The following is a 15,247-nucleotide window of genomic DNA, read 5'->3' on the forward strand; positions in this document are numbered from 1 at the left end:
GAGAGGTTTTTGGCTCTCACAGCAGTGTGGGGGATGCTACTGGCATCTAGTGGGTAGAGACAGGGACGCTGCCCAACGTTCTACAGCGCACACGACATCCCCACCCTCCACAGCAAAGAATTATCCCACTCAAAACGTCAGTAGTACCAAAAATGAAAAGCTCTGGCCTGCAGATCTTTGAGAGTCACTGGCCAAAAGCCTTGGACACTGATGAGACCATATAGAGAAAGAGGAAGAGTGAGAAGGCGAATGGGGCAGTGCAAACTCAGGAGGAGCTCTAACACCTAGTGGGGGGACGATCCGGCAGGAATGTCCTAAGAAGGAGCAGCCTGAGAGGTAGAGGAAAAACCACGGGAGCGGAGTCACCGAAGCCAGGCGCTCAAAGTGTCAGATGCTGCTGAGAAGACAAAGGAGACGACGGCCAGAAAGCTGCTTGTATTTCTGGAGTGGACGTCGTCCGGGGCCTTGGCACGAGCAGTGTTGGCTGCACATTATTAAGTAACGACACGTTTCAGTGGAAGATGGGAAAATGGAAGCGGCTCGTGTAGACAGCGCTTCCAAGAAGTTTAGCTATGGGAGGGAGGAGAAGGAAGAAACCGCCTTGGCAAGGAACGTGGAAGTCAAGAATAGTTTGGAGTTCAGTGGTGTTTTTCTTGTTTTAGTTTGTTTAAATTTTTTACTATGGATGGTGTCTAACATAGATAAAGTAAGCAGGCTATTATAATAGACCTCTCTGTGCCCTGAATTCTGTGAACTCCGGATTGTTTTGTTTCTCAGAAGAGTAATTTTAATTTTTGTTGTTGTTGTTCAGTTGCTGAGTCGTGTCCAACTCTTTGTGACCCCAGGAACTGCAGCACGCCAGGCTTTCCTTTCCTTCACTATCTCCCGGAGTTTACTCAAATTCACGTCGGTGGATTCGGGTGATACCATCCAACCGTCTCATCCACTGCCACCCTCTTCTCCTGCTCTCAGTCTTTCCCAACAACAGGGTCTTTCCCAAGAAATCCACTCTTCACATCAGGTGGTAAAGTATTGGAGCTTGAGCTTCAGCATCAGTCCTTCCTATGAATATTCAGGGTTGATTTCTGTTAGGATTGACTGGTTGGATCTCCTTGCAGTCCAAGAGACTCTCAAGAGTCTTTTCCAACACCACAGTTCAAAAGCATCAGTTCTTTGGTGCTCAGCCTTCTTTATGGTCCAGCTCTCACAGCCGTACATGACTACTGAAAAACCATAGCTTTGACTATACAGACCTTTGTTGGCAAAGTGATGTCTCTGCTTTTTAATGTGATGTCTAGGTTTGTCATAACGTTTCTTCCAAGAAGCAAGCCTCTTTTAATTTAATGGCTGCAGTCACCATCCACAGTGATTTTGGAGTCTAAGTAGGCTGGACTCAAGTTCCAAACTGTCCCTACTGATGGGCAGCAGTGGAAATCTCTGCTGGATTCTTTCAGTGTCCAGCTGAAGTTTTTTTTTGTTTGTTTGTTTTTTTTGCTAGACCCTTGGGTATGTATAGTTGAATCATCAGCCAGTTATTTGGGCAGGTTTTATACACAAACTTGGATGTTCATCCTTTCTGCATCTCCCTCCCTTCCAGAACTTTCCCCTTCACTTTCTGAGTGCTCTACCAGCTGTAACTCACTTCTCTGACACCTCAAACTAGTAGGACTGAGGCTTTCTGCTGCCCCAGGTTACTTGTGTGTTAGACTGCCCTCAAGCAAAAGCCACAGATTGGCAAATCTCAAAGGGTATAATTCCTGCTCTCAGAGGCAGATTCCTCTCCAGTTTCTGTCTGTTTCAGGCTCTGTAATTATCACTGCAATGGGGGGATTGGCTGTAGATACAGAAGTGTATAGGTTTGCTGGTGGAAAACTGACAAGAGATGCTTCCTGTGACATCACAGACACGGTCACTAGGGCAGTGAGGGGAAAGGTGAGGCAGTTGGAGGTCTGAGAGCAAAGAAGTTAAAACAGTCTTTGCGAAGAGTGAAGAGTGAATTTTGATCAGAGAAACACTGTAGGCATGGAGACCGGTCAATGCTGAGAGTCTGGGTTGATGCCGAGAGTGGATGGTGGGGGCGATCAGTCTGCCCTGTAGCAGGGCTGTCTCCATCTGCCCTCGGCGGCCTGGCTGGGAAGGCACAGGGAGCGGAAAGTGGGTTTTCTTAAGGGTGAGGGTTTCACAAGACGGTAGGACCGAAGAACAGGGCCATGGTGTTTACAGTGTTAACGAGGGCATGACTTCAGTAATGGGTCACAGAATCCAAGCAGCTGGTGAAGCCGGGGCTGCCATTTGGGGGAAGCACTCTGATTTAGGCAGGGCAAGCAGAACAGGGAACCACACTTCTACCACACACTTCCCCAACCCTCTCACACTGGCAAAAACAGACTGAGTGTTTGGGCCTGGGTACTTCACAACTCAAAGGAGCCTCTCTCTCTTGGGTGCATTGGTCAAAAAAAAAAAAAGGGGGGGGGGGTGGGGAAGAAGTGGTCCAGACCACTTGTCATCCTCTGCACCACCCACAACCTCCCCACCAGGCACACTTGTCTTCTCACCACTGATCCCAGGACAGGAGATTCATATCCACAGACTTAGGTCCAAACATTAAAAGTTCAAAGTCAAGCCAACAAACTGTCAAGTAAAATATGTTTCATCCTCCTACTTTACAGATATATCTTCATATGGTCTGGAAGGCCAAGTTTGAATTTAGAATTCTCAGATTCAAGTAGTACAGAGGAAATAGGCTCGTGGCTGGCAGCCCGCCCCTTTCTGTCCCCAGCTCCATCCTCCACGGCAAGGGACCATGTGGACATGTATCTGAACATCACCGCCCACACGTCCAATTCCAGGCATGGCCCCAGGCTCGGGGACCCACCCACTGCAGTGTGGTCTGTCCTTGGAAGGGGGTGCCCAGAGAAGAGGCCCACACAGCCCCTGAAGGCAGCCTGGGACCACTCAGGGAGATAATTCTGGGGTCCTGGGTGCCTGGTCTAGGGGAAGAAAGGTACAGGCTGCGGCGAGCACAGACTCCAGGTAGATACATCCCTTGGCCCCATGGAGACCTTCCCCTGTGGGGAGCAGTTGAAGGAAGCCCAGTGCAGGGTCCTGTAAACTAGTTGGACTTTGAACGGGGACCCCCTCAGCCCAGATCTGTGGCCAAAATTAAGTGATACAGTGATACACAGTACTTGTGGTCCCTGCTGTGTTCCTGGTCTGACTGGTCTGTCTGTGTGCGTGTGCTTTATTTTTCCTAGTGGGCTGTTTATCACCATTCATGACAAGGGCCACCTCGCAACAATGCTGAACTCTTGGCCTGAAGACGATATTAAGGTATGATCCTGCTTTCTTTGCTATTGCTCTCTTGTTGGATGAATCCTTTCAGCCTGCGCTAGTCATTCTGAACTGTAAAAGGGGCCATTGCAACACTGAAGACAGGACACCAAATCCATTCCCCCAGTCCCAGACCATAGTCCAGTTATAGACAAGCACAAATGCACCATGGAGTGAAGGCTTGCATTAACCAGATACCCTTGTGAAACTGTCTGTCATCATCGTCATCATTATTAATAGTAGTACTAGTGCATGTATTGAGTACTAGCTGAATATTCACTGCTGCTTTCCATCGTGGGTTCAGGTAAAATCCAGCATGGACCCTCTTCTCAAGTAGCTAACTTTTCATGAGAAAAGTAAGAGAGAGAGACTCAAAAGACTAACAGGTGGAACTTGATCAGAGATTAATGAGGCACACAGAAGAGCTGGGGCTGTTCAAAGAGTTTCCTTTCAGTCAGGGTAATCTGGGAAGACTTCATGGAAGAGGTGACATTGGAGCAAAGCATTGAGTTGAGGGGTAGAATTTGGACAGTCAGGCATTGGAGGGACTAGGATGGAGGGCAGGGACATTCTGCACCAAGAGAAAAGGTTTATGATGAGCAACATCTTCACACCTGGGTGTGCAGAGCAGTGTATGTGTTGGGTGGGGGAACAGTGTGGGAGAGAAGGGATGTATGTGCAGAGTGACAAAATGAACCTGGCACTGTTTCCAGTTTTACTGAAAACATTTAAGGAGAAAAGTATTTTTTATATAATAAATGATATAATATAAAAGGCAATATCAGTGCAGCTTTGAAGAAAATCGTTAGCCTCTGGCTGTGTAGCCAGATCTCTTCTCGTGGGGACTTTTGTGGAAGATTTCAGGGACTCTGGGTTCTAACATCACCATCACTTCTGCAAACAAATCTTATTGAATGACGCCATGCATGCGTGTGTGCTAAGTCGATTCAGTCATGTCCGACTCTGTGACCCTGTGGACTGTAAATCACCTACTATTGGAGGTATCCAAGGAGGGACCGCATGATCACTTGATGTATTGTAAAAGAGGTGTGAACCTCAGCCGAGGGCAGAAAGGCATTGGGCTAAAGGAATATCTCCTCTGTTGTCTCTTCACGTCTATGATTCTATAATCCTGTATTTGAAATTTGTAAAGATTGTATCTGAAAGGAATATACTTAATGGGTCAGATCCCATCAGCTTATCGGGCGCCCAGGACAGGATGTCTCTCTGTGGCCCACTGCTATGCTCCCAGCACCCGTTACAGCGCTGGTACATTATTTTTGTTGCTTAGTTGCTCAGTCCTGTCTGACTCTTTCGACCTCATGGACTGTAGCCTACCAGGCTCCCCTGTCCATGGATTCTCCAGGCAAGAATACTGGAGTGGGCTGCCACGCCCTGCCCCAGGAGATCTTGCAGACCCAGGAAGGACCCGCATCTCTTAGGTCTCCTGCGCACCACCTGGGAAGCCCCTGCAAACAAATGGTTGAAGCAGAATTACAGAACATCTCCTGGCTGCCTGGTGGGGGCGTTTCTGGCACATGAGCAGGGGAGGGACTGGAGCAGACCTCACCCAGTTGCTGAGAGGCTGACAGTCGTTTTCTCCCTCCCTCGCTCCCAGCCCGTTCCCTGGGCCGCCTCCCTCCACCAGGCACCAAGCGCAGCTTCTCTCTAACCCTTCTCCTGGGCTCCACCCACTTCTGGCCCTCTTGGGTGCGTGGTGGGGTTCAGAACCACAGCAAGGAGGACAGGACCTTGGCTCTTGGGAGCCAGGTTGGCGCCACAGCCAGGGCCCTTGGATTCCAGTCCTGACCTCAGTGAAGAGCTCGGATGGAACATTTCCATCTGGGTGTAATGTGCCCTGGGGCTTCCCAGGTGGCTCAGTGGTAAAGAATCCACATCCCAGTGCTGGAGATGGAAGAGACTCGGGTTCGATCCCTGGGACGGGAAAATCCCCTGGAGGAGGGCATGGCAACCCACTCTAGTGTTCTTGCCTGGAGAATCCCGTGGACAGAGGAGCCTGGAGGGCTACAGTCCATGGGGTTGTGAAGAGTCGGACCAGACTGAGTATGCAGTCACGCACGTGAAGTGCCTGGTGCTCCTCTTTCCTGCTTGTCTTCTTAGACTCTGGTTACAGGCAGGTCTTGACCCTGCAGGGTTTGGCCCCAGTCTCAGAAGAAGCAAGCTTCCAGGGTGTGTCAGGATGAATGTATAATGAAATCTTGAGCTCATTAAGGGGAGCCAGCTCACCTGATGGAAAGTTAACTCCAGCCTGCCCTGTGTAATCTTTCCTCCTTCCTGGACAGTTCAGCCATGGAGAGACTTGTCCCCTGTAGGTGCTCAGTAGATGCTTGCTGAACTGAATGAACTTAGTAGAGGGACCTGATGAGCATCTTTCAGATACCAGGCCTGTGCCAGGGGCAGAGTCATGGGGTCTGCACTGACATCTGTGGTGCCTCTGTGTGAGCTCTGTGTGTGTGTGTGAGCTCTCTGTGTGTGTGTGCGTGCATGCACGCACGCATGCTCAGTCACTCAGTCTTGCCCCCTCTTTGCAACCCCATGGACTGTAGCCCACCAGGCTCCTCTCTCCATTGGATTCTCCAGGCAAGAATACCATGCCCTACTCCAGGGGATCTTCCCAACCCAGGGATAGAACCCAGGTCTCCCACACTGCAGGCAGAGTCCTTACTGTCTGAGCCACCAGGGAAGCCCAAGAATACTACAGTGGGCAGCCTATCCCTTCTCCAGGGGATCTTCCTGACTCAAGAATCGAACCTACTTCTCTTGTGTCTCCTGCATTGGCCGGCGGATTCTTTACTCCTAGCGCCACCTGCTATGGGGAGTTTAAAAGAATGATGAAAAGACATCCCCTCTTTTCTTAAGGAAAAAAAGCTCTCCTTCCTTCCTCCAGACTAGCACAGGGCCTTGACGGCTCATGGGCTGGATTTCAGGTTCCCATCTCTCCTCCTGTCAGGGCATAACTTACAAAGCTGCACCCAGAGCTCTGCTCCGAGGAGTGCAGAATAGGGAGAACACAGACCCTGACCCCAAAGGGCTTCCCTCCACTTGGGAAATCGAGATATGAATTCAAACTCGAACCTTAGCTGCTCAGTATCTGTTGACTTCAACCAACATATTTTAAGAACCTTCCAAGTACTAAGTGCTACTTACCAGAGAGTTGAAGACAGCACCTGTTGTGATTTTAGAGGAGAAACAGGGGCTTTGGGGTCATTCTGGAAGAGGTGGAATGAGGCAGGGCTCAGACAAGGAGAAGCATCCAGTGCCTCTAGGGAAAGTGCGAGTTGCATGAGCCAGTGCGTCTAATTCAGCTGTGTTCAACAGCTATTTGGTGGTGGTGGTGGTTTAGTCGCTCCTCTGTGTCTGACTCTTTGTGACCCTGTGGACTGTTGCCCGCCAGGCTCCTCTGTCTGTGGGATTTTCCAGGCAAGAAAACTGGAGTGGTTTGCCATCCCCTTCTCCAGGGGATCTTCCTGACCCAGGAATCAAACCCAGGTCTCCTGCATTGCAGGCGGATTCTTTATTGACTGAGCTATGACGGAAGCCCAACAGCCATTTAGTAAACATCTATTCTGTAAGATTTCCCTGAGGGCTTGGGGATAAAGATGGTGTACAGGCATCTCAAGGAGCTTGAAGTCCAGTTAGACTGACCCAGAAACAATTCGACTGAGTGACTAACACTTTGAGACTATGTAAATAAAATGTCCAACGAGGCTTCCCTGGTGGCTCAGATGGTAAAGAATATGCCTGCAGTGTAGGAGACCCAAGTTTGATCCCTGAGTTAAGAAGATCCCCTGGAGAAGGACATGGCAACCCACTCCAGTATTCTTGCCTGGAGAATCCCATGGACAGAGGAGCCTGGTGGGCTATAGTCCATGGGGTCGCACAGAGTTGGACACAACTGAGCGGCTAACACTTTGAGATGTTCTGTCTGTGCTGCCGAAGAGAGGAGTGTGGGAATAAGGAGCAACAGGGTCGCCTGACCACTCACCCTGTGGTACCCCAGAGCGGATGGGTGAATCCCTGGGGCCCCCACCTCCCCTCCACGCAGAACTGCTGTTCCACTTTGCAGAAACCCTGAGGTCGTCTTGGAAGCTATGTAGAAGAGTCAGCTCTGGCTTTGCAACCAGGCAGACCTGGGTTCTGGGTTCTGGTCTTGGATCTTCCATTTAGCTGCCATGTGGGCTGATAGCCTCTCTGACCTCACAGCAGAAAATCGTGAGGGCCAACTCCGATGAAGTCTGCACTGTACTGACGGGCACTGGGGTGGGCATTGCCATCGCTGGAGAGTGCCGTAAGCCCACACAGCGAGGCTGCGGGGAGACTGCAGGGGCCTGAGGGCAGCCGAGGAGGGCATCCCCTCACCTGGGGCCAGCAGACCACAAAAGCACAGCCAGGCAATTTGGCTCTCAGACACTATTGCTTTTCAGTGATTTTTGAGATTTTTTTAATTTGTAGGCAACATTTTAAATTTAAGAGACTTCATTTGAAAAAACACAAAACATAAAACACAAAATTTGAAAATTTGAAAACCCTGAATTTCTGACTTCTCTAGAAAAGGCAGGAGCTATGAATACTGGGCCCCTGGTTTGTCATGTGTACAAGTCAATTGGGCTTCCCTGGTGGCTCAGACGGTAAAGAATCTGCCTGCAATGCAGGAGACCCAGGTTTGAACCCTGGGTCAGGAAGATCCCCTGGAGAAGGGCATGGCTACCCACTCCAGTATTCTTGCCTGGAGAATTCCATGGACAGAATGACTCACACACACACACACACACACACACACACACACACACGCACATACAAGTCAGTTAGGACCGGTCAGGCTGCCCCCAGTCGCCACCCTGCCCCATGACAGCATTTTTCTGGAGGGTTCTTCCCTCTCACTCCAGGACTACCCTTCCAAAAGTTCAGAATCTTCTAAGCCACAGCCTTTGTTGTTTATTGGTGAAGTGATGCCCACGGTCCCCACTAGTAAGTGTCGCTGCCAGCCAGAGCCCAGCAGCTGAGCAGGGCAGGCAGAGCTTTTCAAGGCGCAGGTCTTTCTGCACCCTCATGTAGTTCGCCTCTTGGCTGGAGGGGAGGGGTGACCCGGAGATGCTTCTGTGGGCTTCCCTGGTGGTCCAGCGATTAAGAATCCACCTTCCAGTGCAAGGGACATGGTTTGATCCCTGGTCTGAGAAGATTCCACATGCAGGGCAACTAAGCCCGCACACCACAGTTACTGCACGTGTGCTCTGGAGCCTGGGAGCCACGACTGCTGAACCCACATGCTGCAACCACTGAAGCCCGCCCTAGAGCCTGTGTTCAGCAACAGAGGAAACCTCCACAGTGGGGAGTCAGCTCACCGAGACTAGAGAAAGCCAAGGTGCAGCCACGAACACCCAGCACAGCCAAAAATAAACAAACGAACTGAAAGAAACCCACCGTGAGCTACCACAGCATGTCCATCAGCATGCAGGAAGTGGAAAAGGAGGGGTGGCAAGGATACGGAGCAGTTGGAGCGCTTGTTCGTTGTCGACGGGTATATAAAGTGGGACCGCAGCGTTGGAAGAAAAGCCAGGTAGTCTTTAAAAAGAGGAGAGAGAGAGATGCTTCTGAAAACTCAGAAAATAAAACAGGACTTTCTCTGGTTTCCCAGCCGGAAAGCAGGACTGAAAACTGAGCAGAAAGAGGAGTAGGCTGTCAGGGAAGTAAGGTCACGGTCTCAGGCTGGGGGACCATGGGGTTTGGGGGACTCCTCTCTCGCAGGGAGGGAGAGCCGCCTGCCCCGCCGCTCCCCAGAGCCCTGCAGTGTAAATCACAGAGGGGACTGAGAACTGCTTTTCTGACTCTTTCCCACAGAGGCCATTTCCCGGAGCCGGGAGGAAGGCTCGGCTCAGAAGAGCCCTCTTTCTCAACAGCTTTCCCAGGCTCCTAAATCCCTCCTTCATCCCAGGCCTAACAGCTAACAGTGCCGAGAGGCAGCTGAGCCCTGGATCCAAGGGTGCATCCCCTGCCTATGGGCACCAGCCTCTTGGGCCTTTAAACCTGGACCAGACTTAGTGCCAAGTGCCTGCCTGCCTTGCCCACACCCACCAAGGGGTAAGCCCCAGTCAGTGTCAGAAGTTGGATTTCCCCGGAAACATTTCTCTTGGATGGAGATCAGCGTGTTAGGAAGGGCTCTTGGGATCAGCCTCTAGAAGGAAAGGAGGCAGGACAGAGGAGAGGGATAGGTTGGGCTGAGTTGGGGGGCCCCAGGAGACCCAGCGGGGTGCCAGAGGAGGTTCAGGAGCAGGGATGGCTCTTCCATCATCCCGAGTTGGGCCAAGGGGTCCCTCGGTCCTTGGCTGTGGGCTGCTGCCCTGGGAACGGAGCGTGACGGTGATCAAGGTAGCTCTCCTCAGTCAAGCAGGAACCCAAGCAGGCTGAAAGTACAGCTCAGGCAATGACCCCTTCTCTCCTCTGAGGGGGTCTGGACAGCACCGCACCGCATCCACTTGCCAGCATCCCGCTAAGTGCTTTATACGGACGAACTCACTGGCTTCTCCCAGCGACCCTCCAAGAGGCAGGAATTATTGTCACCCCCGTGTTATAGACAAGGCAACTGGGAAGTTAGGTTCAATGCCAGTGAGGGATGGAACCAAGATTTGAAACCACAGCCTGGGCATTATTTCCTGGGGAGACGAGAAGAGGCAGAGAGGAGGAGGAGATGGGAAGGGTGAGAGAGAAGGAAGAGGAGGAAGAGGGCCTCACACACAGTGCTGAGGGCGGCCCACGCCCAGAGCTTCAAGCCCAGGGTAACCACAGCCGGGGCAGGCCAGGAGACGGGGCCCTTGCATCGGTCTTGGGTCAGCCTCTCTGGGGCCAGGCAGGCTGAGGGAGGTGGACAGTAAGTCAGAAGCCGGCTGGACAGAGGAAGAAGGGAGCACAGCATCCCCCAGTCATCCGAATCTTCTCCTTGTTATCAGAAATACCGAGGGGTCACGAGCTGTAAAGGCCATCCAGGCGTGGTAACTGTGATGCTGTGGTTCGGGGTAGCCATCGCCAGGCTCTGAAACCCCAGGCTGCAGCTCCAGCTTGCACTCAGCCTTCTGACTCCCTCCGCTCTTGTGGTCCCAGGCCCAGGTCCCCTGATGTCACGAAAAACAGGAGGCAGCGTCTTCTCTCTGAACTTGCCTGTCTTCTCCAGGTCTGAATTCAGTCCCGAGAAGAGCCTTTGCTCTCTCTGTTGGGCCAATCACATTGCCCATCGTTTACTGAGTTCAGGTTGCATTGCAGATCCCAAGCCAAGTGCTAAAGAATCAAAGAGGACAGGATCCTTTACTTGCCCTTAAAGAGTTGCTATGAAAGACAAGGACATAGATATAACTGTCATACAAAGAAGAAAGGCTTAGGTGACACGGGAGATTAAAATGCTATAGGAATTCAGAGCTGGGAGTGATATGTTCCAGAAGGGAAGCTTCATATGGAGGAAAGTGTCTTTTGAACTGTTCCTTGAAACATGTAAGGATGGTAGGATTTGGATCAAGGAGGTATAGGGATTGAGGTGTTAAATAGCATGTAGGCTAGAAAACACATACCTTATACAAGATTAGCAGTATTTCCATTTGGGTGCAGCATGGAATGGATAAAAAGGGAAATTCAAAGATTAGATTGGACATAGATCATGGAAGGCCTTAAGTGTCAGTTGGAGATGTTTGAGCTTTATTTTAGAGGCATCAGGAGCCATTGGAGGTGCGGGGGCAAGAAAACGACAGATCGAGGTGTGCTTTGAAAAACGAAATGGGATAAGGAGATGCAGGAGTAGAAAGACCAGGTGCATGTATGCTGTCTCGAAGTCATGTCCACTGTCTGCGACCCAAGGACTGCAGCCCCCCAGGCTCCTCTGTCCATGGGATTCTCCAGGCAAGAACACCAGAGTGGGTTGCCATTTCCTCCTCCAGGGGATTCTTCCTGACCCAGGGATCAAACCCGGGTCTCTTTCGTCTCCTGCATTGGCAGGCGAGTTCTTTACCACTAGCATCACCTGGGAAGCCCATAGAGCCAGACTTTCTTAAAAGTTGCTGAGGTCTGCCATGATTTCGTTTTCACGCCCTCGTTTAACAGACGATTGTTGCATGGCCTTTCTGCGGTGAGGCTGAATTAAAGAGCGATGAAACAATTAAAAATTCTAATATGTAGCCTTTGCCCTAAATAATAATCATCAATATAATCATAAGAGCAGTGGTCATTTGCCAATCATTTACTTTATTGTACAAGGCCCCTGGTTAAAATGAGACATTTATTATTTAATTTCATCTCTACCCATGGAGTTGCAGAGTCGGACGCAACTGAGTGACTAACAGCTTTCTAATGAGTTGGATATTTTAATTATTCTAACGTTACGGGAAATTAAAATTCAGAAAACTTACTGTTTGACCCAAGATTACATATGGTACATTATCAAGAAGCCTAGTTTCAAGTGCTGGCTATTAGATGCCAAAACCCATGCTGTTAACCTTTAGGCTGTTGGGTGAGATAAAATGTGCAGTTTTTAAATGTTAAATAAGAATGCAAATGCTGTTACTATCAAAGGCTTTAATTGCACCTTATGAAGGGCTTTAGGTGCTTAATTATTGTTTGCAGAAGGCGGGCGGGCAGCCAGGAAGGGTGAGCAGGCCAGGAGCATGGAAAATACAGCAGGTGCTAGCAGCAATCACATTAGGCTGGAATGGCAGGATTTGCACTGCGGGGGAAAGCGCAGGAGGAGACAGAGGCTGAGAGGCGAGAGACCAAAGGTAAATACAGAGTGTGTCCCTCCTCTGGCGGGAGTGAGGCCAATTTGACCAAAGAGAGCAATTGCATGCAGATGAGTTCCAGAAGCCGTGCTGGGTTCCTGTCATTAGAGATAAGCCTTCTGGACTCTATTTCATGGACAGTTAGAAGGCAGTAAAGGGGAAATCCCACGGACAAAGGAGCCTGGCAGGCAACAGTCCATGGGGTCGCAAAGAGTCAAACACAACTTAGCAACTGAACAACAACGAAAAAAGGCCTTTGAGCCTGGTTGTGAAGCTGTTGCAATATATACACTTGCTGTTGTTTAGTCACTAAATCATGTCCGACTCTTTTGCGACTCCATGGACCGTAGCCCACCAGGCTCCTCTGTCCCTGGGATTTCCCAGGCAAGACTACTGGAGTGGGTTGCCATTACCTTCTCCAGGAGCTCTTTCCAACCCATGGATTGACTGCGCATCTCCTGCTTGGCAGGTGGATTCTTTACCACTGAGCCGCAGGGAGGCTCTGTGAAATAGCTGGGGGGACACTGCTGAATAGCACGGGGGGCTCAGCTCAGGTCCCTGAGATGATCTGCAGGGGCAGGATGAGGGCGGGTGGCAGGGAGGGGCTACAGCTATATTATGCATGTGGCTGGCTCACTCTGTTGTACAGCAGGAGCTAGCACAACATTGTAAAGCAATTACACTCCAGTTTTTTTAAAAAGGAAAATTAATAAGCAACGCAACTGTTAGCACAAGAGGATTGAGAGTGGATGGCAGATGGAGGTGAGAGATCCCCTCGGAGGGGCCAGGCATGCAGTCGAGTGCCCGCAGTCTCCACATTGGGAGGCACTCTGTCAGGCCTCTGCTACCATCTTTTGTTTTTTGGCCATGTTGTGTGTTCTGCGGGGTCTTAGTTCCCCGACCAGGGAGCGAACCCATGCCCCCTGCCTTGGGAATGCGGAGTCTCAACTGCGGACCACCAGGGAAGTCCCCCACCACCATCTTGAAAAGCCCCAGAGCTGTAAGGAGAGCACCCTGGAGTCGTAGCTGGTTTCCTCTGTAGAACTCCGTGTCTCTCTCTGCGCCTCAGCAGAGGGAAAGTGTGAGAGATTGGGACTCAGAATAAGGGGGTTTTAGCTAGGAGAGATGGTAGGGAAATGTGCAAAGTTTGGGCCCCCAGGGACAGTGTGAAGACAGGACTCGGGGAGAGCGGCCAGGAGGGGGTCAGAGGAAGGCTGCGGAGAGGTCGGATGGGAGATGGGGCGGGACTTTGCCAAGAGCACGGGTGCTTTTCTCAGCTGAATGGTGGGGGGATTGGGATGCGGGGAGTAGAGGGAGCCCAGACCAGGAACCCGAAGCCTAACTAGAACCCCCACTTGCCATATTCACAAGCAAGGTGCCCTTGGTAAGTCACCCAGCGTTTCTAAGATAACTGCTGTGGAAACATCCAGTGCAGTGCCTGGCATGGGGCTGATGCTGAGCAAATATGTACAGAACGTGAAGGTCCAGGAGCTTAGTTTGCTCAGCTGTGAATCGGGGATAACCATCACAGACCTGCCTCCCTGCCAGGTGTGGGAAAAACCAGGTGAGATGTGAGACAGGGTCGGGGGAGGGGCCCTCGCCCTAGAGGCAAGAGAGTAGTCTCAAGGAGACAGCAAGATAGTCACGCGTCCGCTGCCCTCTCAAGAGCCCCCTTTCCAGAGGTGAAGGGGTATTTAAAAAATCCATACACCAGTTTCTATTAAAAGGCCCTGTGTGCTCTCTCACCCCAGGAGAAAGAGAGAGAAGATTCTACAGAGCTTGTGGGTGCTGGATCTTAAACCCTTCCTGGCAGAATGGAGTCTTCATCTCTTTATCCACGGGGCCCAGCACTGTGCCATGTGGAGTAAAGTGACCCCTGTAGTGCCCGGGACATCCACATCTCAGAGCTGGTCCTACGTCCTGACCCAAAGCTGGTTCCAGGGGAGGGCTGGGTGGCCTGGTAAACTCCATTCATTTGGAGATGTAGGGAACCAGTGCTGGGGAGCAGCTTGGGGTGACCTACAAACAAGTTCACTGTCACCCTGAGGGGCTCCCCTTGGCCTGACATTCAGGGCTCCCCTCAGTCTGACTCCAGCCTGATTTTCCATTGCCTCCTTTCCTGGGACCCGAACCTGCCCTCCCCCAACACACACATCCTCTACCCCCACCACTTCCACCCTGGACCTTAATTTCCTTTGCATCAAATGGGTAATCTCCACCTTTCCAAGGTCTGGCGTGTGTTTCCCCCGCATCCAAGAAGGGTTGCCCTGCAGGAAGCGCCTCTCCCTTCTGTCTCTGCTATTTTTGAACTACGACATAGCTCTCATACTTTACCCCAGAGTCAGTGTAAATATACACGTTCCATCTCTCTTCTGCCCTTTATTCCTTTCAAGGGCAGGGTCCACGCATTCTTGCTCTTATAGATAAGCAAACTGAAGCTCCTTCCCCTAGGTTTTAGCATAGTGTCTTTTGCAAAGTGCCCTGACCCAGGGATGGCTCAGCGGTAAAGAACCTGCTTGCAGTGCAGGAGACATGAGTTAAACCCCTGGGTGGGGAAGATCCACTGAAGAAGGAAAGGGCAACCCACTCCAGTATTCTTGCCTGAAAAATCCCATGGACAGAGGAGCCTGGCGGGCTACATGGAGTCGCAGAGTTGGACACGATTGAAGCAACTTTGCACACAAAGTTTACTAGAGTTGGTTCACTTGTAAGGTTGTAAGGTTCCTGGGCAGGCTCTCACTGCCCTGAGTACTCAGTGGGTTGCATTTTCATAATCACAGGAAGAGAGGGGATGGGGAGAAGATCTTCGTTGTCTTTCTTGAGTAGACATCATGTTTCCCTCATCAGTTCCTCCCCCAGGTAGGGCAGGGAAGTTTTCTTGTCCCTATATGGTCCAGCCAGCACTGTCATAGCACTTTGGAAAAATATTTCCAGGTCTCAGTACAATAAGGGTCTTTCATTTTGAAAAGTCACCTTTCCATAAATGATTGTTTTTTGTGTGCACACAGCATGTTTTGAGGGTCATTAACCTGAAGACACCACTGGGCAAGTTGTAGGCTTTATTCGCTACTACTGTTTTATTGTTTGGGGGTCAGTGTGCAAAGAACATGTCTTCAGGGCCAAAGCGCATGTTTTGGGGGTTA

The 15,247-nt window shown here is 50.8% G+C and overlaps 1 protein-coding gene across 1 annotated transcript in view; it reads left to right on the forward strand.

Moving 5' to 3' along the window:
• The window catches only part of ME3 (malic enzyme 3), a 225,987-nt gene that overhangs the window by 143,283 nt on the left and 67,457 nt on the right, over positions 1–15,247 (forward strand). Inside the window, exon 4 of the mRNA XM_052661742.1 lies at positions 3,255–3,330. Coding sequence (XP_052517702.1) covers positions 3,255–3,330 — 76 coding nt within the window. The remainder of the gene's footprint in view (positions 1–3,254; positions 3,331–15,247) is intronic.

This window comes from Budorcas taxicolor, chromosome 25, assembly GCF_023091745.1.
Source record: "Budorcas taxicolor isolate Tak-1 chromosome 25, Takin1.1, whole genome shotgun sequence".
NCBI lineage: Eukaryota > Metazoa > Chordata > Mammalia > Artiodactyla > Bovidae > Budorcas > Budorcas taxicolor.